Here is a 24183-nt window from a genome sequence, read left to right as displayed (position 1 = left end):
AGAGGGAAGACTTAAAAATATCCTCATGATCCCTGGAAGAATTGGTCTGGTTCACAGATTTATTAATAATAATGAAGTCCTAGTTTTAACAGCTGGAGTTGGATATCTTTCTAAATATAGATTTGGCTAATTGATTGCCATGAGTTAATCAGAGCCATGTTTTCTCAGATGGGATTTAAAACAATACACATTATTTTTTCAAACCTGGGAAGTTTTTTATATTTTTAAATGTCTTTAGTATTAGCAAAAGTAATTTATTTCTGCCTTTAAGTTATGCAAACAATTTGTTAGCAAGGCGTGGTGCTGACCTTCTCTGCAGAGGATATTTTTCACAATTCCATGCAGTGTGGGTTTTTTGTCCTTTTTGTTTAAACAGGACCATTTACAGTTAGTGGCCATGGGAAGGAAGTGATATTTTAAATTTAAAGGGCCAGGTTGTCAGATGAAGGCATCCATGTTTGCAGAGGAAGCCTTGTAACAGTACTTAGTTCATGCAGTAAACAGATGGGTTGCTTAAGAACTGACTGAAAACTTAGACTGACTCTTTAAACAGGCTCCCTAACACAGCTGGTTCTTGTTCTTTTTGTGTTTTTTTTCACTTTCAATACCACTTTATAAGGGAATATATAGATTAGATCAAGGCATGTTTTCTGCCATTTCCCATAAATTGGAAGGTGGGGGCAGGAGAAAGTGAAATTCTGTCCTCGATTCCTTCACCAGTTTTAACATGTTTGAACAGATGAAAATTTAGCTTTTTTTACATCAGAAAGAAAACAATGGGGTTTAATTTTGTTTGTGAAAATTTTTCCTTGTCTTTCCTGAGGGGAAACAATGGAAAAGCCCAGGCAGAGAACAGTGACTTCCTGTGGTATGAATTTTATTTTCCTTTTTCAAAAAGGTGACGTTTGCCCTATACGAAGCTTTACAACATACTTATATGTAGACAGGTATGAACTTAGACTGCTAGACTGCTTCATAACTATTCTACTCTGTGCTTAGCTTTTTAAAAGAACCTGGTTTTAAAATATTTCTGATCTTCCTTGAAGAACAAAGTCTGCTTAGTCAGATACTGCCATTCCAATAATGAATATCCAACATATCTACAGAGGCACAATGGAGGCCACTGGCTGGGGAAGGCTGATGAAACAGATAGAAAGAAAGTCCATCCTCAGTCTTTCTTATGACAGCTCTTCTCAGGCAAGGTGTTTTCATCATGGAGAAAGGAGTTCAGACTGTACAAGCTTAGCTCTTAATAAGCTTAGCACATATAGGAACGGTTTTGAAGAACAGCAAGGCAGTGAAAGCCAAAATTCATTTAAGAAAGTTGTAATTAGTGGCAGAATGCTCTGAAGCACACAGAAATACTGTAGTCCCAGTGCCAGTAACAGGCTGTACACTTCAGTCATTCATTTTGGGGGACCGGTATTTTCTGTCAAACACTGGGGCTAATGAATAAAGAGCAGATCAGGAAGGAGACGGAGGAAGTCAAGATGAGGTGTGTTACAAAGGGCATGAGCAGGCACCCCAGCCTGATGTCAGAAACAGCCATTTGGTAAATAAATTATGTAGCTGTTTTACAGTAACTTAGAACTGCAGATGCTTCAGGGCAGGCTGGCATCTAACATCAGAAATGTTTCTAGTGCCTGTATCTCAATTTTGGGACTGCCAGTCACTGTCAAACTCCCAGGACAATCCTGTAAGAGCATTTAGGTGCAAGGAGAGCCAGGTCCAGCCCTGTCTGAAATTGGCTGGGCTCTTTGCCTTAACTGATCTGAATCTGTCCCATAAAAAGAAGAGACATTTATTTGAACTACCTCAGTACAGGACAGGAGTCTTCATAACAGTACATTCAAGATTACTTCTTGGGGGAAGACAGTTCATAGAACCATAGAAAGTCAGGTTAGAAGGGACCTGAAGGATCATCTGGTCTAGCCTTTCTAGTAGGAACACAGTTTAGATGAGATGCCTAGCACCTTGTAAAGCTGAGCCTTAAAAGCGTCCAGTGTTGGGGAATCCACCACTTCCCTGGGGAGATTATTCCAATGTCTGACTGTTCTCACAGTGAAAAATTTTCTTCTGATGTCCAATTGGGATCTCCCCAGGAATAACTTGCATCCATTACCCTTCCTCAGGTCACATGGCTACATGCATTTCATGTGGTATGGCTACATGGTATAATTCATTCACGCATTGACTCCTCCCACAACAGCCGGCAGCTCAGACAACAGGATATTTTTATCATGGCTGTTTTTTCTTCTCCTCCTCATAGAGCCCCCCATTCCTGCCCTTTCCAGAGTTCTTCTGCCACTGTTTAACATATCGTTGGCAAGCACAGCAGAGAGTGTGTGTGCTGCTGTCCCGCTTTCCCTCTCCTTGCTAAAACGGCTTTTTAAAATAAACAACTGTCTAAACGATTTGCTTTGGCAGGAGGATGAATTCAGTGGAAAGTTTGGCAGAGGAAGCGGAGCTGGCACTGAGCTCGTGGACCTGTTATATCATGGAGCTTGGGGGCCCTTATGGTGTGGAAATGAATTTTTTTAATGAAAAAAAGAAATACCATGCTGTACTACACTGGAAAACCTGCTGAAACAGACGTTTCCATCTTGCTTTTGCCCAAGTCATCTGTCCCCATATGACTTTGGGAAAAGCAAGTTTCAGCCATTGTTCTGTGATACTACAGCACGTCACAAAATTCTGGGAAGTGTTTTATGTGCGTGAGGAGTTAGCTACAGATTTCACAGTGGTGCACAAGAGCAAATACTGTTTGGCAGGGATTCTGCCCCTGGAGCAGCTGAGTGATTTGTACAGGGTGACACAAATCCTGCGGCAGAGAGCAGAAGAGAGGGCTGGGGTCCAGAGCACCTCGATCTGCACTGTGCTGCCTCTTATGCCCTGTTCTAGCCACTGTGGGCAGGCAGGAGCCTGAGCTTCTTAGCAGGGTGGGGGGGCTGCCTCCAGCAGCTCTCTGCCCCTTGTCTCAGCACTGGTGCTTTGAAAAAGCACACGTGATCACAGAACCAGAGCTACAGAGAAACAGGAGTAATAAAAACAGAAGGGTCTATTGCAGTTTAAACAGTGAAAAAACAGTGTGGCTCTCTTTACAATAGTGCATTGAATCAATGTGGTGCCCTACAGATGTGAACAATTGATTTTTTTGCTATTTCCTATTAGAGATTAGTGGGGCAACGCTTTATGTTCTGTAATGAATGGAGAAAGGAAGGCTCAGAGAGGGAACATGAGTTTCCAGGCCACATCATGGGTACAGCTGGCAGTGGAGGCTGGCTCTCCTGATGTGCCTTCCTCTGCTCAGTCAGCTTTTTTCTAGAGCTAGAAAAAGAAGGAAAATGTTCGCTTCAGTGAACTGCAGGTTTCTCTTTGGTACCTATTTTGGCACATCTAGCTTACAGATTTTTGCTTTTCATCTTTACAGTAAGTTATTGTGACCTGCTAAGCCATGTTACAGGGAACCAAAAACAGGCTGCTCTCAGGATTTGTCCTCCTCACTGCTGCTTAGAGGCCACACCTTATACTCAGGAGTGTCACTGGAAGGCTCCCAGGCTGCTGGGTCTTTCCAGCACAGTAACACTGTTCCTTCTTTGAGTGGCAGTGGGGAGGCAGTGACAAAAGCCCCTCTGCCAGTGTGACAAGAACTAGCTGTTGGTGGTAGTTGGGTGACAGGCCTTGTGCTGAACATTGACACCACCACCTTTTAATGGAGACTTCCATATATGTAGGATCCAAGAGCCCCAAGGAAGGACACCTTTCTTTTCAGCCCCCAGCCTCCCTAAAAGACTAGGAAACCCTGACTCAAACCAGGTCAATTTCTGTGCCCTCCTTCAAATGCCTTTGCTCTGCACAGGGAGTAACACAGGGGTGGAGGTGTTGCATTACTAGGTACAGCAGCCATCTCCTGTGAGCTGCTCCTGGACTTCATGCTTCACAGGAGGTAGACAGTCCTTCCTTCTAGCTGGCAGCTCTAGTCACTGCTCTTAATTTGTGCTTTATTTTCAATTTTTACAGGACTTAACCACAAGTTAAGTGGGAAGAGATTCCAGATAGCACATCTTCTGTGAGCTTTAGGTACTCTATGTGTTCAAGCAGCAGAGGCAATGCCTGTGCTGAAGTCTTTTCTCTGGCACTCCTGCGCCCCTGGCTAACTTGCACTTTGGAGCAGGCAAGCCAAGAACTTATAGCACGTGGAGATTTATTTTCTCCGCCTGCGGTCTTGACAGCCTGTGCTCTCTCTGCTGAAGGGCTGATGCTGGTCAGCATGGATTACTGTGAGATTGCTGCAGTTTCCTAATATTCAAGCAAACGATGCCTACATTATAAACAGACAAAATACAAATCTACAGGGAGGAGAGAGAAGAGGGAATAGATGTGCATACACGTGTGCCTGTATCTTCAGAGGGTTCAGAGAAAAGGAGTCAAAACAGAGAAGGAATCTATTGCTGGTTCCATACTCTGAAGTCCCTCCATGACTTTCGGCTGTAATGCTTCCTTCAACTCCTGCCATGTTTGGTAGCTCAAAGCAACTTGCATTTCTTCCAATACTTTTTTTTTTTCTTTTCTTTTCCAGATACTTTGGGTTTCTTTGTTTGTTTCTGGCTGAGAACATAGCCTTTTTAAAGAAAAAAAAGAAGCTATTGCTCCAAACTGCTTTGTGGGCCTGGCAGGGAAAGCAGGGGAAGGAAGATGCTGAATCTCTCAGACTGTGCCAGGAGGAAGCTGCTTTCCTTGGAGACTTCTTCCCCCTGCAGTTGACTTGGAGACATTGTTTATGCTTTAACTAGTACAGGGCCAGAGGGGTTTATAAGACCTGCTTCCAAACTAATTTCATCCTTGGGATCAAAGCCTGAACTGTTCTTACTGTTTTCCATTCTGCAAGAGCACCCACCTAAGGAAAGGGAAACTGGACTACATTAGTATGAGCTGAATACAGACACAAGAGTTTGAAGGCAGTTCATTGTCTGGGAGAATCTGGGTTCAGTTTGATAAATGTTGAGATCTGTAAGGGTGCTCTGCTGCTCAGTGGTGGTGTGTTAAAGTGCAAGCAGGGAATGCTAGGGGAGCTGTGCATCGGGGTACCAGTGTCATCGGGAATGTGTTGCTCGTGTGGCCTGTTGTGATACAGAGGTTTGTGAGTGAAGGTGGCTGGACAATGATACAGCTTTTGGATGAGAACATTATAGGACTTAGTGGACATGCTGCTTACAGCCTATACATGCATGCATTTGAGTGCATTGTGCTAACCACAGAGGCATGTTTGTGAGTGTGAGAGCAAAAAAGGGAGTGCAACTACTGCAGGAATGATGTCCAAAAGCCAGAGTTTGCTGTGAATTTACTACATCCCCATCAGAACTGTCCTGTGACTGAAGTCCTGCCAGTTGGCTGCCTCCACATGTGTCCTGCAGCCTCAACATTTGCCTTTTAAAATAAAAGCCACTTGTGATGTATTCACTCTCTTTTAAGTCTGCCCGGGAGCCCTGGCTGCTTTCCTTGCCTGTCTCTCATGCCATGTCTGTCCATAGTTGCCTCTCTCCCAGGCAACACCCTGATTCAGATGACTCCAGAGTGACGGATGACATGGCAAAAGGCTCCTGAGAGGACAGACTATAACATTACTGAAAAAAAACCCTCTAACTCCAGCCATTTAAAGGTGGATTTGAGGGTAAGGTAGAAGGGGAAAGGATGGGCTAAAACTACTTCTTTCCCCAGCTAGCTAACTGTCTTCTGTGCCCTTGCTGTCCCACAGCTCCACCTGAGAAGTGTCCAGGCAATCATCCTCTGAAATTTCTCCATCAACCTCAGGCGCTGTACATGTTTCTTTTTTTATAAGTGGACAGCTAGTGCAGCCCAGCACCATTGCCCCCTGTTACCCAAAGGATATCCAGGAGAGAAGATTCTTCAGGGATTAGGGCACCTGCCTTAAGAGGCACTTGTGTTGTCAGGGGTAGTTTCTGCTCTTGCCATGTGAATACTGAGAGAGTATTGAATTACATGTGCAGTTACTTTATAAGCTCTCCTCACTGTCTTCACCGAACTGCCTGCCTAATTATTGCTCTTGTGTTTTCTGCCCCCTTGACAGTATGCCAAGGCACTGAAGCATTTTGGAGAGAGCGAGGGCAAGATGCAGCCAGATGAATTTTTTGGCATCTTCGACACTTTCTTACAGTCATTTGCAGAGGCCAAGCAAGATCTGGAGAATATGAGGAAGAAAAAGGAAGAAGAGGAGCGCAGGGCACGCATGGAGGCCATGGTGAGGTCTTGAGCACAGGAAGGTGTTTCCTTCCAATGCTTTCCATGTCCTGAGAGAAGGGTTGAGTGAGCCAATTCCAATACTCATGTCCTGTCACTGTCACTGTTTTATGTCCTTCTCTCTGCCACTCTTTGGCATCATTCTCTTCACAAATTGTGACATTCTTCCTACTGGCTGTCCTATCAGCTCTCAAGGGTATACTGTTTGGCTCCTAAATTACCCTTTTATTGATCCAGATACCAAATCTAGCCCTGCCTGTTTTGCCCTGGCACTTTGCAGGATGGTGCTGCCCCTGCCCAGTGCCAGACTACTCTGCTTTTGGGCTGCAGGCTCTGGACAAAAGCTCTGGGAGCCGGATCTCCCTCAGTCCTGCCAGCTGGTCAGCTTCCACTCAGACTCCATCATTGTCTGCTGCGTGCCTGATGCCTGACAGCGTTCAGTGACACAGCAAATGCCCTGGCACCTGCTGCAGCCCACGCTGGCAGTATTGCTCTCTGGCCAGCCTTAATGCTTTGATTACTGAGGCCGTGTTTGGTCTTGACGTAGTGAGAGAGCTTTTGTGCTTCGTTGATTTTGTGGCTGGGAGGCAGACATGTGTCCCCAGTGGTTCGTGTGAACCAGCCTCCCCCTCTAAACTCCTCCTTTCCAAGGCCTGAGAACAGCTCAGTCCCCGGGCTCCTTACCCCCTGCTGGCGCTTTAACCCGGGCTGCCACCTTGGCCCCAGGCCTCACTGTGGGGTGGGGAGTTGCTGCTTTAAATGTTTGCTGTGCCAAAAGCACTGGTTTGTGCCTTTCAGAAGAGCAGAGAGGTAAACTACCAGGATGCCAGCAGCCTTACTGTAGGACACAGATTAAATGCCAGGATTTAGGCTGAAGTTTCTTCTCAGCCAGGTGGAAAGTGCAGGAGCCGGCTCTTAAAGTTCTAGGATGGTTTTGTGGGCCTAATGCACCATGAGAAAGGTTGCAGTTTGCTTATGGAAAGGGTCTCCCTGCAGCATGAGGCTAGTGTGCAGAGCAAGCAACCTGCTTCCTGACAGCCACATCAATCCCTTGTAATTTCCACTAATCTTGGAGCTGAGCAGTGTGGGAGGGGATCACCGAGCTCCATGTAGCTACTGTACAGAGACCAAGGGCATCACGTTGACAGGTAGGTGTATGCAATGGTATGTAAAATCAGCAGTTCTGTTTCATTTATCTTCATGTTAATAACCAGTTTTTCATTCCAGAGTTGAGGCAGTGTGCCTTCCTCTTTTTTATCAGTGCAACATGCTGCCTCCATCCAAACATGAGCTCTTAGCTGGATAGAGTTTCTGTTGGTGTTTTGATATCTAACACAATTTTCATTCTCCAGTATGTTTAGCTTGTGCTTTCTGAAGTTTTCCTTTCTTCTTTTCCTCCTTCTGCAGGACTCAAGCCTTTCTGCCTGTCAATTTAGCTAGCCATGCCCCAAGTGCAAAGCTGTTTGTGACTATAATAGTGACTGTGGTTTGTATAGGCATGTCCAAACTACTTTGCAACTCACTAGAGAAAGTACCGTCAGTGTTGTAGATGCTGCCACACTAAGATCACTGCAAGTCCAGTCCCAGAAAGTGGTTAATTACCTGTCCCACCATCACTTATAGACTGTCATTTGGCACAGTGACTTTCTTGGCACTGTCCTACTGTAAAATTAGTGCAAAACAGCAGCAGCATAGACAGATCCCATGTGTCCTCTTTGCTCCAGGGTGGTAGTGCTTTGTGAAGCAAACAAAAATATGCTAATTTTTCCTCATCTCTCCTGCTCTTTGCTTGCCTGTGCAGAAGAAGGGAAGCTCAGCATGGTTGCCTGTTGCTCTTGGCACAGGCAATGGCCATGTGGAAAAGCTTCTGATATCTTTTTTTTTTTTTTTTTCATTCCCCCTCAACTGTATTGATGCATCTTGTCTGTCTCTTGGCAATGTACCCAGTGATCTGGCATCCCTCTCCTAAAGCTCTATGTCTTTCTCCACAGCTAAAAGAGCAGAGGGAAAAAGAGAGGCGACAAAAGAAAGTGAAAGCTGGAAGCATCTCCGAAGAGAGTGGGGAGTTTGATGACCTGGTGTCAGCATTAAGGTCGGGTGAAGTCTTTGATAAAGACTTATCCAAACTCAAGCGTAACCGCAAGCGTTCGGGGAACCAAGGCTTAGAGACAAGCCGGGAGCGGGCGGTGACAAAGCTAAATTATTAATTACAAGAGGAAGAAAAATGGTCAACCAGAAGAAGGTGTTGAAAAAGTGCAAAACAAGGAAGATGAATGTGTGCGATGGCGCCCGGCTGACAGCTGCCCCAAAGGTTTTCTTTGGTCTGTGGCTAGAGACGTTACCTTTCCATGATCAGCTTTCCTCTCATCCCTCTTCTGTGCTCCTAATTTGAACCAGTATAAAAGTGCCTCTGTGGAGCCAGCAGGGTCTGTGACTAGGCCATGCAGAGCTGACAGATTTGCTTCTGGGAGTTTATTGTGTCATCAAAGGCCTCATGGTGATGACAGAAAGTACTTGGGCCTTGCAGACTGCCTCACAGCTGGAGAAAGATAATTTTCTGTGTGCCAAAGTAAAAACCAGTCATGATCTCCATCTTGCTGATAAAAAGCAAGACTAATTTTGGAGCAGCTCTATAAACACCTGTCACTTCTTCAAGATCTACACTGGCCTTTAGGAGCTTGTCAAGATGTGGTTCTTGAGGTTTCCAATTCCCTTCCAGAATTGGATTTTATAAGCCATAGATTAGCACCTGAAAAATGCTTTTGCTTTCATGTTCTTTATAGTATTTTTTTGTGGCCTACACTGTCCAAAGCACATGATGTTCAGATGGAAGCATCACATTCTGGAACAAATTGAAATTCAAGAATTAGGATCAACATAAAATACTTTGCAAAATTCTTTTGGATTCTGCTTTTCTAGAAGGAGTTTTCTGGGATTTGTTGATAGTTGAGCCTTGAAGCTATGAAACACATATTCTAGGAAAGAAGCTCTGGCTTTTCTTCAGTAGACAAGCCACTGCCAGGTTGGGTTTACAAGTAGATGACAGTGGATCCTGTTGTCATTGCTGGAGGGTGGAAGGGAAACAGTGGAACATTTCTTACCAGTTTGTGTAAGATTTCTTAGTGCATCCCAATGGAAGCCAGGAGTTCCCTACTATCATTTACAGGTCACAAGTAGCAAAAAGCAAACAGGGTCACTGGCTGCAAGAATTGAGATTGCTTTCTCACTTGATGCTAGCTGTGATTTCTGTTGGCATGAACTGGTCATTCTGGCTAACAGGCTGATCTTCACTGCACACCCCCCCACTCCTACCTAAGGGAATCATGTAACTCAGATAGGAATCATGTTGAAGGAGAGCCTTGGAGCCCACAGGCTTTTGAAGGGATCATGGAGCAAACAGAGGGTCCCATAATAAAAACAGATTTTTTTTCCAGGAGGGCACAAAACTGTGCAAGCTAAGCAGGCTTTGGAGGTGGGTTAATTCTTAAGAAAAACAAACAAACAAATTTGTATTCAAGCTACGTGTTTGAAGCACGCAAGGCAAAAGCAGAGAATCCTAAGAAGAGGCTTGAATTCTTTTTGTCTTCATGGCTCTAGGAAAGGGATTGGATTTGTGGGCTGTCACAGGCATTTTGGGGTTTTTTTTTTGTGGGTTTTTTTTGTTAATCTTGTCTTCCTTTTTTATTATCTTTCCTGGAGAAGAAAAAAAAAAAAAAAGAATTGGTGATGGAGTCTTCCTTCTAGACAGGAAGAAAAAAGAGAACATTTGACAAGAGGGATCCACCATCTACAAACTATGCATCAATAGTCAACAGCACAAAAAGTCAAGGAATCCCAGGGAAGTGGAAAAAAGCTCTATTTGTCACTTTAATAATTTGGTTTGATTTTTCTCTGAATGTCGCTTGACCTCAGGCTCTGCACTGAGTCTGCAGAGCAGAACTTCCTCTGCCATGCACACTGCCTGATCAGTATTACACACTACCGATAGTGGAGAAGCAAACTGTGGTCGTTTTCTGAACACTTTTAAGAGCAAAAGAATTATGTAAATTATGGAAGGAAGCAAAAAATTCAGAATTGTTAAACTCTAATGTTTCATTGTTCACTGAATTTTGAGTCTCCCACCCCAGTATTTCCCCATTTACGACATTCCAGAATGCTGCGCCTCTGTATAATACTCATGGTAAAGAGCTGGTATCTTACAAGAGCTGGATTCATTCTCTTCCCTTTCTATCCCACTCCCCTTCTGGGATTATCTATTAACAGCATTGCCCATTGCAGTGGACACAAGCACCTTGTAGAACAATGACTGTATTCATAAAGGTTTTTGAAAGTTTAAGAAAAACTCTCACTTTTTAAAGCATTTTTATTTTAAATTACACAAAAAGGGGTTTTAGAAATGTCTCTTGTAAATTATATTAACAAGCTCCTTGCTGCTCCCTGAACTAGACATGCTATAGCCCAGCCCTACTTGTTTGTCTTGTTTTAAAGCATGCCATATAACCTATGCCATGTAAGCCGTATGAGAGGTGGTAATATGTGCCAAATTGGTGTGCAGTTGCATTTAGATTTGGATAATCCCTGAAGTCCAAGGATTATCCTCTTAGGGATTAGAACATTGTAGGGTTTTTTTCCCTCTTTTTGTTCTCCCTGTGTTTAGGACTCACCCAGAAGAAATTCAGGTGTAGTGCCAAGGTCAGCCCTTGTGCAAGGTGATGTGACCGTGGCTCTGTTCAATTTATGGCTGCTTGCTTGCTCCCCGGGTACTTGTTTGATAAGGCAGACTGTCGGCGTGGCAGTGCTGTCAGAGAAGAAACAGCTCAGGGCAAAATCCTTCAATAGAAATACAGCATTCCCCCCATCCCGGTATTTGTCAAACCAGGTTTGTGCTGTGCTTTTTGAAACTGAAGTCACTTTGCCAGGCCACAAATGTAGCAAAAGCAGAGAGAGTGAAAAGCCCTCTGTCTGTTTGTGTACACAGTTCAACCCAGATTTACAGAGATCCTGTAGGATGGTACGCAGAGCTCCGGCAACACTCACAGAGTCAAAGGAAGGTGCTTTAGTTTTGCCACCCTCCTGACTCGTACACAAATAATGAGAGATTGAGCAACTCCTATAAATCAGCTGTTGGATACTTACTGGGACTGACAGAAAGCTCAGAGTTGTGCCCCTGCTTCACTGCAGCTCAGCTTTCTGAGCACTCCTGTGCCCCAAACTATTGTTTTGAATCTGTGATGGCTTTGTTCAGCATGCTGGACAGTCTCCCCTGGCTCTTGACTCCATGGTGAATGTTCAGAAAGAGGATTTTGGAAAAGCTCAGTTACACACTGAGGCAAGCAGTAATTTCACGTAAGTGGTGGCAAGCAGAGAGGCCCATGAATAAGTCTGCTGCATGAGATGAGGTTGGCCACACAGAAGATAAGGAAAAAAGTGGACTCTGCTCTAAGGCTTGGTGTCAGATTCTTTATAAAGTCAAAATTATGTGTCATCTTTTCGGTACTGTGAGTGCATCTGTGCTGTGTTCTTCATCTGCAGTTGTGGTAGAGTTGTTGAGCGCTGAAGGTGAAAGGAAAATCTCAGTCCTTTTTCTCTAGTGCTAGCAGAGCCTGAGCAGGTATAGCAAGTAGTTATGAAGTATAACATTGAGGCATAATGTCTTTATCACACTGAGAGCTGGAGAACAGCTAGGATCTGCTGTTGTCCCCACACCTGTGCCTAGCACCAGCATTTTACATGGAAACACTCTGACTTGGAAGTAAGTGGAAGAGTAGGACATGTGAGAAAGAAGGGTTTGTTCTGCTTCCTGCAGAAATGTAGTCATTGCTAACTTTATTATTAAATTCTTCACACCCAAAAAAGGAGGCACTTTCTAACTCTCCAGACCTTGTCCCTAGAGGTCTAATGCTCATTCACCTCTGTGTCTCTGTGTTCATAAGCAGGTTGTGTTAGGGTGACCCTAGAAAAGACTGAAGGACTGCTTTCCTCTCCCATTCCCTTTGGTCTGGGTCACTCTTCTCAGTTGCTCATAAGTCTCTGGAAATGCTACAAAGTAAAGTGACTTCAGGACACCAAGGTCCTTCCATGTTCTGCAGCACAGCTATCATCCAGGCACCAGTTCCCTATGAGAGCAGAAGTAGGACTAGTGCTTAGGGGTGAGAGATTCCCCTCTGGGGAGATGACCTGGGCATCCTTGAGAAGCATTTCTTTAATGTGTTCACGATGTCTGAGAAAGGGAAAGGAATTGTGAGGGGCCCTGGTGGGAGACTGTGGAGCAGGTGTTTTGGTAATGGTCAGCCCGACTGGCTGAATCTTTCCTCTGCTTTAGGAAAGCTCACACTCTGAGCTGGGTTGCATGGGAGAAGTTTGTGTCAGGAGTTTCCATGATGGGAAGGGAGATCAGTTGTACAGTTGATGATGTACATGATATATGCAGTTTTGTTTCTGGGTTGGTTGTTTGGGGTTTCGTTTGTTTGTTTATTTGTTTGGGGGTTAAGTATTTTTTTTTTTTTTTAAAGAAAAGGTTTTAGGAATCTCTAAGGGGAACCTGTAAATCTGACACCTCTATTTATTTTGCCTTATTTTAGTTTGCTATGTTTGTATGTATACACTGCATTACAGCAAAGACTATTGAGACAGTGCCAGGGCATTACACCAGCTAGACAGCTGGCTTGGCTATTGTGCAGGTGAGAGAACACTCGCGAACAGTCTTGGTGGGAGGATGGAGGGAAGAAAAAACTTTCCTTTTGCTTTTGTCATTATCAGTCTGGTCCTGGGAAAGCTTGTGTTTTAAAGCATGTGGTAAACTGATGCAAGTCGGTTATTTTAGAACACTTTCTATGAAACCTGTTCATTTCTCATCATGAATCATGGTGGGAAGACTGCGAAGAGATAAGCTGCACAATTGCTGGCTCAGACTTCACCTTTCCACACAAATTCTGGCTGTAATGCCAGGGGGGCTTGGATTGCTGGGCAAAAGTGGCTCATGCCTTGTAAATTCTCATCAGAGAATCTTATGGGACAGACTGGGACAGCTCTACTTCCTCAGGATTAATATACCTTCCTATTTTAAAGGCCAAGGAAGAATTATTTTCTCTCTCCTCCTCCATCGCACCTCCCCAGATTATCCAGGGCAAACAAAATCTTTCTACTGCTTGATTTTCTACCTATGGAGTCTTTGGCCATAGCTCCTTGGCTTCTGTACTTGACATTGGAGATTTCTAGTTGCCTGCCATCAAACAGGTAACCTCTCCGTTGGCCACTTTAGCTTCTGTTATCAAAGACTGAAGAGGCCAACCTGGATAACAGAATTTGGCCAACTGAAAATATAGAATTTTTATATGTGTGTGTGTATGTAAATAAGTATAAGCTGTCTACTACTCTAAAAAGTAGTTTGGATTACCAGAATCCACTGAAGTTGGCCAGATTTTGCACACTGTGCCTGCTGAGAAGGATGGCATTAGTCTAGCATGGTGTTTTGAAACCTTGTTTTATGAGGCAGTCTGGATGCTTAATGGCGCTTCCAAACCAGAGTCTTCTGTTACTGGTGATAATGTAGAGTAGATCCAGTGTGACCAGTACAAGTTTCTCTGGGTTTACACCAGCATAATTCAAAGCAACATCTGGATCAAAACTTCCCTTTAGGCAGTTTTGGCTGCTTACAAGATGTTCCACAGAGCTCATGAAGGGCGTGGATCTTTCAGCTGCCCACCACTGGGAGCTCTCACCCAAATGATCTAGAAAAGCCTCCATGACAAGCCATAACCCCCCACATCCCTGCTTGATGCTTGCCCTTAAACAGGCCCTTTTAAAACTTTTGCCACTTCTAGGACATATGTAAGGAGATGCCAGGTACCCGAGCTACTCTGCGCTCAACACCTCCCCTTCAAGCCATCTCCACCTTCAGCCATTCTCCTCCCCTGCAAGCCTGCTCATCTTGAAACTCACAGGTCTCTTTGGGAGGTGCCCCTGCATGCCAAGCTAGAAAGTAGAGTGCTGCTTACTAAAGTGGGAGGTTGTGTGCTGATGTAATGCCTTGGCATATCCTCATTCCTTAGTCAGTTTAAGACTATAAGTGAATTAAATGTACAAATCCTGTAGTGTCCTTTTTATCTGTATCTTTTTATAAGAATATACTGTAATACTAAAAAACAAAAGCAAAAAAAATTAAAGATATATTGCCCCCACTGAGTCTCAGTACATTTCTTTGTATTTCCTGTATCTTTGTATCTTCGCATTTTCTGTAGTGCATTTTGCTGGAAAAGCTTAAGGGTGAATTGGAGTGTGCGTGCACTTTTTTTTCTAAGCTGTGGGTTTTTCTCCTTTGTCAAGAGCATGCAGCTCTTTTGGTGATGCAGTCGCTGCAGGGCTGGTGAGAAGATTCATACGTTGTTCTGGGGGAAGAGGCAAAATGGTGGAACACAAGCACGTCCTCCTCACACATTACCATACTAAAGAGGTACCTATGGTACTACCAGGTCACCATGTCCAAAGGTCCTCTTACAATTAATCACTCTTTCATTGTTCTATCTGAACAACGTAGGGAACACAGGAGTTCTCTTGCCTTGCTGTCTTAAGAGATTATGATCCACATGGGGACATAACTAACCCAAGAGAGGAAGGGAGTGCAGGGCTGCAGAGGTGGCCATAAGCCCCCTCTCTTAAGTGAGCAATGTCCTGACAGCAAGAGCATGACTCAGAGGTGGAGGGGACAGGAGAGGATTGCTTCAAAGGAAAGAATTAAAGGTCAGCTGGAAAAAGGCCAGGAAAGTCAACATCAGGAGTGAAGCTGTCAGGAGTGTGGGAGGGGAGAGGATTTAGACACAGAACAGCAGGGTGAGCAGAAGGCACACAGGGGCTAGGGCTAATTTGTGGGTGAATCAAGGGACATGCCAAAGAATTCATTGGACATCAGGGACAGAACCTTGTTTTCATCTTAGATGCAAGGTGTGCAGCTGTTTCGTTTACACATGGATCTCCTTGTCTCTGTTAATGGAAATAGCCTACTGACAAAATTCATCCTGAAACACAACTTTCCATGTTTATCTTCAGCCCATCAAAGAGTGATGTTTTAATTGTGAGATCCCAAGCAGCTCATGTCTAGGATCGAGTAGGAGCCTTGCTGGCTGTGCAGCATATTCCTGCAGTATGTGGGTTCCCAGGGACCTCAAACAAAGCTCCAGCTGTTGGTTCTGGCTCTCAGGTGGGAAGGGCTGTTGCAATGAGCAAAAGCAATCAGGGGATAATTGCTTGCACAGCCTAAGGACCAGAGGCAGAAGATAGGAGTCTGAGTGCTGTGTGGGAAGTCTCTTGTTTTATATTTGTTAAAAGGGCTCTGTTCTGATCTATTTGGTTCAGACGTTGCTGAAAGTCTAGCTGTGAGGTTCTTGCTTTACAAATTCAAGGGAAGAGGTAAAAGGATGTGTCTGAAATCCATGCAGCACGTAAGAGGCAAAGGCAGGATGAAAATGCAGGGACCTCCCTGCCTTTTCTTCCCTAGGTTTTTAGTAGAGGAGGCCAAACCATTCCTTTGCCTCTTACTAGAGGTGGAACCCAGTGGCATTTGAATTCTGCTTTGAACAGCCAGAGAGGTGTCCTGCCTGAGTTCTAAAAAGAAGATTTTTCGTTCTTTAGTATTTTGATCAGGGAGGAGCATGTGGCGAAGAGCTTGTGTTCTGCCCTGCCAGAGGAGTCCAGTACAGAAGCCTCCTTCCATCTTCTTGTTAGACTTGGTCATGGATCTCCTTATCCTTGTCATCACTGCACGGAAGCAAGGTAAGTGTCTCATGGCTTTTTCTGAGAGAAACTAGTGTCAGGGTTTAGCTGCCCTTGAGTGACTGGGAGTAAGGAGGAGGGTAAGGAGAGCTCTTTGCTTTTGCTGGGAAGAGTTGAGGATCTATATTCATTGGTTTTCCCTTTCTTTAACCTTTAGCTTCTGTTTAAACAAAGATGATTTTTAGCTCTGCCATAGCAGACATGAAACTTTCTGGGAGAAATCTGTTTGGCCCTTTGGGAACAGATTTCTACTGCTATATTAGACTTCAACCTGCCTGCCTCCTAAGCTCAAAACTTTGGTTTTCAATGTTGCTGTGCTAGATTGTTTGTTAATGTTTCATGTTCCTGTAGCTAATGAGCTTCTTGGTGTTTTCTCTGAGACACAGATGCTGTTTATCTCTACTTTAGTGAGACTCTCATCAGGAGATAAGGTTCTTTTTTTTTTCTCTAGCCCCTTCCCTAAGCCCAACCCTCTCCCTCCACAATACCCCTGCCCCCCACTCAGCACAGATTGTTTAGGGAAGATGAGGGTGAATCTGTTTGTGGAGTTATGTAACTGCTAAAATGTTGCCTTTTATCCATGTTTGGAGGTCTAGTGTTTTGTATGAGTACCAGCCTCACAGACTGAATTTTCATATAAAATAGTGATGTAAAGATGCATTACAAAAGCAAAATGTCTTGCTCATATGTGCCTTGGAGAGGGAATGAACCTGAGGATTAATAAACTGGAGTACGATGTCAGTTTGGTTTACTTGGTTTTTAGCTTTTTGTTTGTTTGCTGGCAAGGTATGTTTTATGCCATTTTTGGTTTTTTTTTTCCTTATTAAAAAAAAAAAAAAAGAAAAGAAAAGCAACTAGGATTCTTCCAAAGGGTTAACTTTTGCTTCTTAGGGATGAGTATTTGCCCTCTTCCAAAGCTCAGCTCTCCTCTTCCTTCCTATGCTTAATTAATGAGGAGGAGTTGTCTGGCAAAACCAAAAACTTTCCAGTCATGATCAAAGCATGAAATGTCACAAATGTATTGAGGAGTTCCAGTTCATTTACTGCCTCTGCTGCTGGGCTGGATGTTGGCTAGGAGAGAGATGGGGACCTTTGGGCTGTAGGTGGGAGTGGGAGCTACAGGCAGCTCCCAGTGTGTGGGCTTTGGAGACCAGTTGTGAGATGGAAAGGTTCTTGGGGTTTCCCACTATGTGTGGTCACCTGGGACAAGGAAAGGGGTGCCAGACATCCCCTAGCACCTGACCTGCCCCGGGGAACAGGGCACCTTAATGTCAGGTCTCATCCCCAGCCTCTGCAGTCCCTCCTTCAGGTGAGCTCTTGCCGTATCATGACCACGGCTGCCATATCTCTCTGCAGGGCTGAAGCTTAAGAGATGTTTGGATAAATATGAGTAACTTGCTGGTATATGCTCTCATTTGTATGCCCCCATGAATGTATCAGTTTCTTTCAACAGATACCATATCAAGTAGCTGCTAGTATCTGTAGACTCTTCTGTCTTTCCGTCTTTCCGTCTTTCTTTCAGTCTTTCTGTTTTAAATTAGCGTTTAATAGTGCTGCTACCTTTCTCCCTCCAAGCCAAGATTTCTTCCAACTTGGTTTTGGAGAATCTTTGTATGAGTTGGAGGGTTTGCAGTGAGCTGGAGGCTTGCCGTGGGAGAGCTGCTGCGTATTTCCTGCCATGACAACATTGAACCCTGGGGGTCCAGAAAGGTCTGAAATGCTGTGATTAATTTAATGTGGGAACCCAGGAAGTGTTCTTTGCCCACCTTGTTTTAGATGGGGGGAACAGTAGTGTTGAGCTAACTTCTTGGAAGGCTCATGAAAGAAGAACATGTCTCTAATTACTTTAGCTAAAAAAATAACAACCAGAAAATGCATGGGGTAGGAGGGGGGTGGGAGGGAAGGGCAGATGGGGAAAAGGACTTAGTAATTTCTTGCACAGTGCAAGATGTGGAAAAATGCTTTTGTCTGACTGAAATGTCTGACCAATAGGAGTTCAGTCTGTCACGTTACAGAAAGACCTCTGTAGTCCTCTCCCTTAATGGAGATACAATGGGACTAGCTATTCAGAGCAGTTTCATGAACTACTGGGGTACAGAGCACTTTTGAGTCCTAGACACCTCTCCCTGTGGGGCTGACAGGGAGGCAAGTGAGTTGGGAACTATGTGATGTTGCTGCCTGTCTCTGCAGGGAGGGGGTTTCCCTTCTCTCTGCATTCCTTGTGATGGGTTTGAAAGGCTGGGGGGAATTGTCACATTTCTTCAGATAATAGGGTCTTGTGCTGGAGCGACCTGGGAAATAGGAATACTTTCTACTTGTCTGTTTGGAAGTAAAAGGATCTGCCTTGCCAGTGGGTTTGTAGGGGAAAAGATTGTTTTCTCATCCTCTAAAATACCAGGAGTATTGTAAGAATTGGCTTGGACAGCCCAGGAGAGACTACCTGAGTAGTTGCCTGTGGTGAACCCACAGCTCATGCTCTGATTATTGTACTCTGCCAGTGTGTTGCAGTATGTGGTTCCTGAAAAGCCAGTGGCCTATAAAGATATCAGAAAGTGGTCTGTGGACAGTGGCTGAGGAAGGGGAAAAAAGATCAAAAGCTTTGCCCACACAAGGAAGCAAGAAAAATAGGAGGAAAATGAATGTCCATCAACTTAAAGCTTAAGCTATTTTTCATTTCACGTGGCATTGTGGCAATGCTTTAAAAGAACAAAAATGGATTTTCTGTCCCCTCCTCCCCCTCCCTCCTGCCAAGGTTATATGTTCAAGATAAAAAATGGTGCTGTAAATCATCTCTTTGCTACTGCTCCTGGCTGTGAGCAGGCCTGATGCAGGCTGTGCCTTGCTGGTTGCTGTTTACATGCAATGGCCCTCAGGTGATGGGGACTGTTGTCTTAGCCCCTGCAGAGTCATCAGGTGCTTCTGGGTAGAGAAGTAGGAATCAGTCTAGTGCTTGCCCACCCTTGGGCTCACAGTAAGGCACTATGACAGGGCAAGAATTTCCTCAAGTAACATAGACTATGTTTGTGTCCCCAGGCAATTCTGGATCCACCATTACTTTATAGAAGGAGCTGGTTAACCGCCAGAGGCAGGGTTTTCTCAGGGTTGTCCACTCCAGAATTTTCCTTCCTTATGTGTTCCCAAACAGGAAAATAACTCTTCAGAGCCATGTCCTGTTTAGCTGTAAACTACCCCTTAATTCTGCTCCTGGTTTGCTTCAACATCTGAGCCCTGTTCACCTCCCTTCTGTTGCCTCACAAGTCCTTTCTGCTGCTGTGACCCTTTCCTTGCTTGCCTTGGGAGGATCTGCTGCCCTGTCTCCATGGCAGGAACAGTTGCTGGAGCTTGGATGCCTCAGGCTCCACGTGAAGCCCCTTGCAGAGGATCAGATCAGATGGCACTTTGTACCTTTCCATCATTCCCCTTGTGTGATCTGCTGGTAGTGGAGCTGTTGTTCATCTAGGGAGAGAATGTTAAAGAAGTAGTATTGTCCTTTTAGAATGAGCATCTTCCCTTTCTCTGTTGCCTGAAGTGAAGGCTTCTCCCTAAGCAGAGAGGAGACTCTTTTTGCAGCTGGAGAGCTGAAGCTGCCTCTGGAGCTAGTGAGGACCAGCAGCCTTTCCCTGCAGAGGCAGCTCCATCACTGAGGCAATATGGCATGGGGACCAGGGCTATCTGTGGCCTTGGGGATGCTGGTCCTGTGCCACCTCGTAGGGTGTCAGTGCTGGGATGAATCAGCAAGCATGTCTTGGACTTGCACCAGGGTCAAAGAAAAAGAGACTCCAAATTGCAGCTTGTCCTATAGCTGTGATCTTGTCCTTGTCAGACAGCTGCCAGTTCTCTCTCTGTTCCTGATTAATCCTCTCCCAGGGGGATGCTGACCAAAGTGGGATGGGAGGAAGAAGGGGATAAATCAGATATTGAGGCAATCTTACTCTCTAAGTTTTAACCCATGCTGGCACCCTGATCCAAACAGGAAGGCAGCAGGAGTTTGGACAGGGATCAGTAGTCCAGATGCAGTGCTCGGCAGAGCAGAACCAATATAATCACAGAAATATCTGTGCTCTGATGAGGGGCAGGCTCTTTCCTGAGAAATTCTTGCAGGAGTGGTGGCCAAGTCTCTTCCCATTTTATTTCTGCTTGTGCTTTCCCTCAGCTCTGCCACCTCTGAATGCCTGCACCTCTCGCAGTTGCTGGAACAGGATCTGGGGTGCCACCAATTCAGGAGGAGGTTTCCCCTTGGGAGTCATAGAAGTAAAATCTTCATTAACAGTTGGGAGAAACCAAGAGACAAAAGCCATATCTGCTAAATGCAACCTTATCAATATGGTGGCAAACATTACCTTCTCCAGATGTACATCAGGCTTGCAAATCTAACTCCAGATCATTGCTGAGCTTACAAAACAATGGGAAGGCTGGGTCAGTGTCCCTATCTGCAAACAATTTAAGTAACTTACAAAGCATGGCACACTGTTCTCGCCCGTATCCTTGTGGTCAGGTCCTCCAGGATCACAGTCCAGGCCTGTAGTGGTGGGACTGTCCACTTCTCCCTGCCTTGGTTGCAACAAGCTTCTTGGGATGCCAGGGACTGTCTCTTTGCCCATAGCTGGGGAAGCAGCAGCTCCTGTCTTGGGGCAAGACAGGGCATGGGCCTTGGACAGTGGGGGAGCTGGCATGTGTGCCGGGGGGGGAGCAGCTGCACAGGCACCCCTGACCTTGCTAGCATTTTCACTGGCTTCCCCATCCAGCCATCCCTATAAGCCTTCCCCATTTCTTCCATTGCTGGTTCTGGTTCACACTTCTTTGCTGTCTTTTCTTATCCCACACCCTTATGAGCCTTCTGGTGCAGAGAAGTGAGGTTTGAGGCTGAATCCCATCATGTCCCCCTTGTGGCCCTTGTGGAACCACCCCTGCCATTCCTGGCAGCTTTGCTTTCCAAGTGCCTTCAAGGTGCTTCTACCCCTAGTGGGCACCAGGGGCTCCACTTGTGACCAATGGGTCCATTGAAGAGCTTTAGCCCACATATGTGAGGAGGCGTTTTGTCTGAGGGATGATGCTAAATCTAGGCTGGTGCAAAACCCCTGCACAGCAGCTCTGGCACCAGCTGCTTCAGTGAGTTGATGCACTCCTTTCTGAGCTGACTTACTTGATTATGTGCAGGCAGTCCCTGTGCATCAGTGTTAGGTGGGGGAACAGGTGCCAAGACCCCATGTCTGGTGGCAAAATTCTTGCTGGTGCCATACAAGGTCAGAGGAGCTCTTGGGTTTTCCCTTTCCCTTCTATAAATGGTTTTTGTGGAAACAAGTTTCTTAACTTGGGTTACAACAGCAAGGGCTCAATGCGCTTCACTGTAAGAAGGAACCTACCAGTGACACATGAGCTGGAAGAAAATCTTGGCTAGGTTAGACAGGAGATGAGGGTCAGGAATGCAGCCTGTCACCACAAACTGTGTTAAAGGTCTTTTGGCTACACTCAGACCTATGTCAGATGCCTGGTGGGGTGTCCACTCTCCTGCTGTGGAGCAAGGGCTTTCCCAGGGCTGCTGGGGAAAGAAAGGCAATGACTCTCTTAAGGCCTCATCCTGCACTGTAGGAAGTGGTGGCACTCTTGGTTTTGGGTAGGGTGCTTGGTCTGAGCTTGGCTTCCCAGAGAGCTGCCTACTTCTTGGCTTTGCATACAGGAGGCATTTTGGCAGGCTGGCTTGCAGCTTGGTCAGGGTGGGGGAGTTCGGGACACAGGGATCCCGGTTCCCGCAGCTGGTGGGAGCACAGGAGTGCTTGCTTGCTTGCTCCCCGCTTCAGCCAGCTGGATTTAATTTTAGAAACACAGTGCTATCTTGGGGCATCTTTTTCCACGGAATGCAAGTCTTTAAGTAAATAAATAACAGCTTTGTGGAGGTGGAATGACGGCCCAGAACCGCACTGCAAAACACGCACTGAGTGAGTCAAGCCCCGTTTTGCTTGCATGTGGAACTACTTTGTACAGATACAGTGGCTGCAGCTCCTCCCTCCCCTCCTTCAGCCCCCTCTGGAGCTGGCCATGTGCATTGATTAAAAAGAAATAAAAACACCTTGAAATACCAGCCTTGGAGAAGTGGAAATTAAAACCCCTCCAGCTGCTGGGGTTCAGCTGGAGTTCTCTGGTGTAGGTTTGCAAAAGCTGTGGTTTACCAACGATGGGCTGTCACTGGACATGACTTTGCTGCATGTAGGACATCCCAGAGGGATGTGATCTGAGGCATCCTTAGCAAGCAGGGAGGAAAAAAGCAGACTATAAAGATGAACGCAAGAAACTTGTATTTAAATACCCCTCCCAGACTGGCTGACCAAGAGCCTTCTGCATGCAGTTGTGTTGCTTATGCCTGAATGTCCTGGGTGTGTCCATCAAAGCATGTTTGCCAGCTGGAAAATCCCGTTAAAGCCATTTTACTGGAGCAAGAGCCCATTCTCACTGCTCAGGTCCAGCAACTCTGAGATGCCTGCATGGCATCTGTTGCATAAGCTGCTGGTAACCCTGTCCCCCTGAGTCGGCATGGTGAGATCTTCTAAACCTCCCAGTCTGAAAAACTTACCATGGTGTCTTTCTTCTGATGTAAGGACTTCAGAGATGCACCCAGATCTGCAAGATTAAACAAATGGAATAAAAACCACCCACCCTGTTGGCTAGTCTCTTAGCTCTGCTCCCACTGCATGTTTCTGCTGCTGCTGAGACAAGATAATGGCTAAGGTGACAGGACTCTGCTTCTTTAGGAAATCAGTTAAGAAGCACTCATCTTGGCTTCATCAGGAGTTGGCAGTGGCACTTCTGGGTGCCTCCTCAAAGCTAAAGGGGTGGGTAGGCTGTGCCTAATTGCAGAGGTATGAGTGAGCTCTGGCAATGGTCTTTGTTGTGAGTGGGCTTGAAATCAGTGTCTGTGGATTAGAAAAAGCATCATGTATCATCCTTGTGCCACACGCAGACGAGATGCTTGAGATTTTATTCTGGCCTTTCTCTCCAAAGCTTATCCTTTTTTCTTTTGTGCTTTTTCCTTTATCTCAGCAGCAGCGTTTCTGAGCAGGACTGTGATAGTTCTTTGTGTTTGTTCTAGGGCTGGTTGTTGTATGTGGATTCACTGCAAGGCATGGGGCTGCTGCCCTTCAGTCTTGCTTGCAACTTCCCTTTCCTGCAGGCTGTGAGGACATGAGGATTTTCCATGTGGTGTGGTTCTGCTTGCTCCTCCTCTGCAAACTACCTAGCTAAGCTGTGTCCTCTCTTCCTTGGCCTCAGCCTGCTGCTTCCACTGATACCATGGGTCTAGAGGGATTTTTATTTTATTTTTTGTAGACCTTAGTGAGGGGCCACTCCTGTGAGGCCAGGCAAGCTCTGCCTGTGTTCCCCGTAAGCTCTGGGATCAGGGCGGCCCTGGCAGCAGCTTGACTTTTCCACTGATCCCAATTAAGATTCAGTCTTGGCGGGATGGAGCCTTTCAAGCTGCCAGCTGCAATAGAAGAGATGAGGCTTCAGGGGCAGCAGAAATTATTCCCTTCCCTCAGCTCTGCTCATTTCTTGGATCTGGGCTGAGGATGGCCTCAGGAGTTGATGTGCAGAAGCCAAATGAGCCACACAGAGCTAAAACATTTCCATTCAGTGTCAAGCCCAGGGTGGGGAAGCACAGCTCTCTGAAATGTGGAGACTGTGGGTGGCAGCTAGGGAGGTGGTGGGAGAGGAGGGGATGGGACAGGAGGGAGGATGCAGCTCCACACACTGCCTTGAGACATCAGCAAACCCAGCCTTGCTGGAACTCTGCACATGGGGAGGCATGGGTGCCAAAATGACCCCATTAACGAAACATGAGTTTGTTAAGGCCTTGGAAAGTAGCAGTCATGACAGGTCAGAACTGTGCATCTGAACCCCCTCTCCCAGGCCTGCAGAAACAGATGCTGCCTGTCAGTTCTCTGCCCGGTGTGACACTGCACAGCTCTGCTGACGTTGGTGGAGCTTTGCCACAGCTGCACCAGCCAGTCACTGGCTTAGGGCACTACTAACGGAGTGGCTCTATCTCTGATGGCATGTGCTTACTTTCCAAGCATAATATTAACACAACTTTACAGTTGCCTGACCCTCCTCCTGTCTCCTCTTCCTCCCCTGCCTCCTGACACTCCTGTCACACAGCAGCCAAGC

At 45.7% G+C, this 24183-nt stretch overlaps 1 protein-coding gene across 2 annotated transcripts in view; it reads left to right on the top strand.

Moving 5' to 3' along the window:
• DAAM2 (dishevelled associated activator of morphogenesis 2) overlaps window positions 1-14431 on the top strand; it is a 180332-nt gene extending 165901 nt beyond the window's left edge. For both annotated transcript variants that reach the window (XM_051613201.1, XM_051613200.1), the window contains 2 exons: window positions 6089-6259; window positions 8250-14431. In XM_051613201.1, coding sequence (XP_051469161.1) covers window positions 6089-6259; window positions 8250-8465 — 387 coding nt within the window. In that variant the 3' untranslated portion in view covers window positions 8466-14431. The remainder of the gene's footprint in view (window positions 1-6088; window positions 6260-8249) is intronic.
• Window positions 14432-24183: the final 9752 nt, after the last annotated feature.

Source organism: Apus apus, chromosome 3 (genome assembly GCF_020740795.1).
Source record: "Apus apus isolate bApuApu2 chromosome 3, bApuApu2.pri.cur, whole genome shotgun sequence".
Lineage (NCBI taxonomy): Eukaryota > Metazoa > Chordata > Aves > Apodiformes > Apodidae > Apus > Apus apus.
The sequence above is the reverse complement of the archived record's forward strand: the minus strand, read 5'-3'. Positions and strand labels throughout refer to the sequence as shown.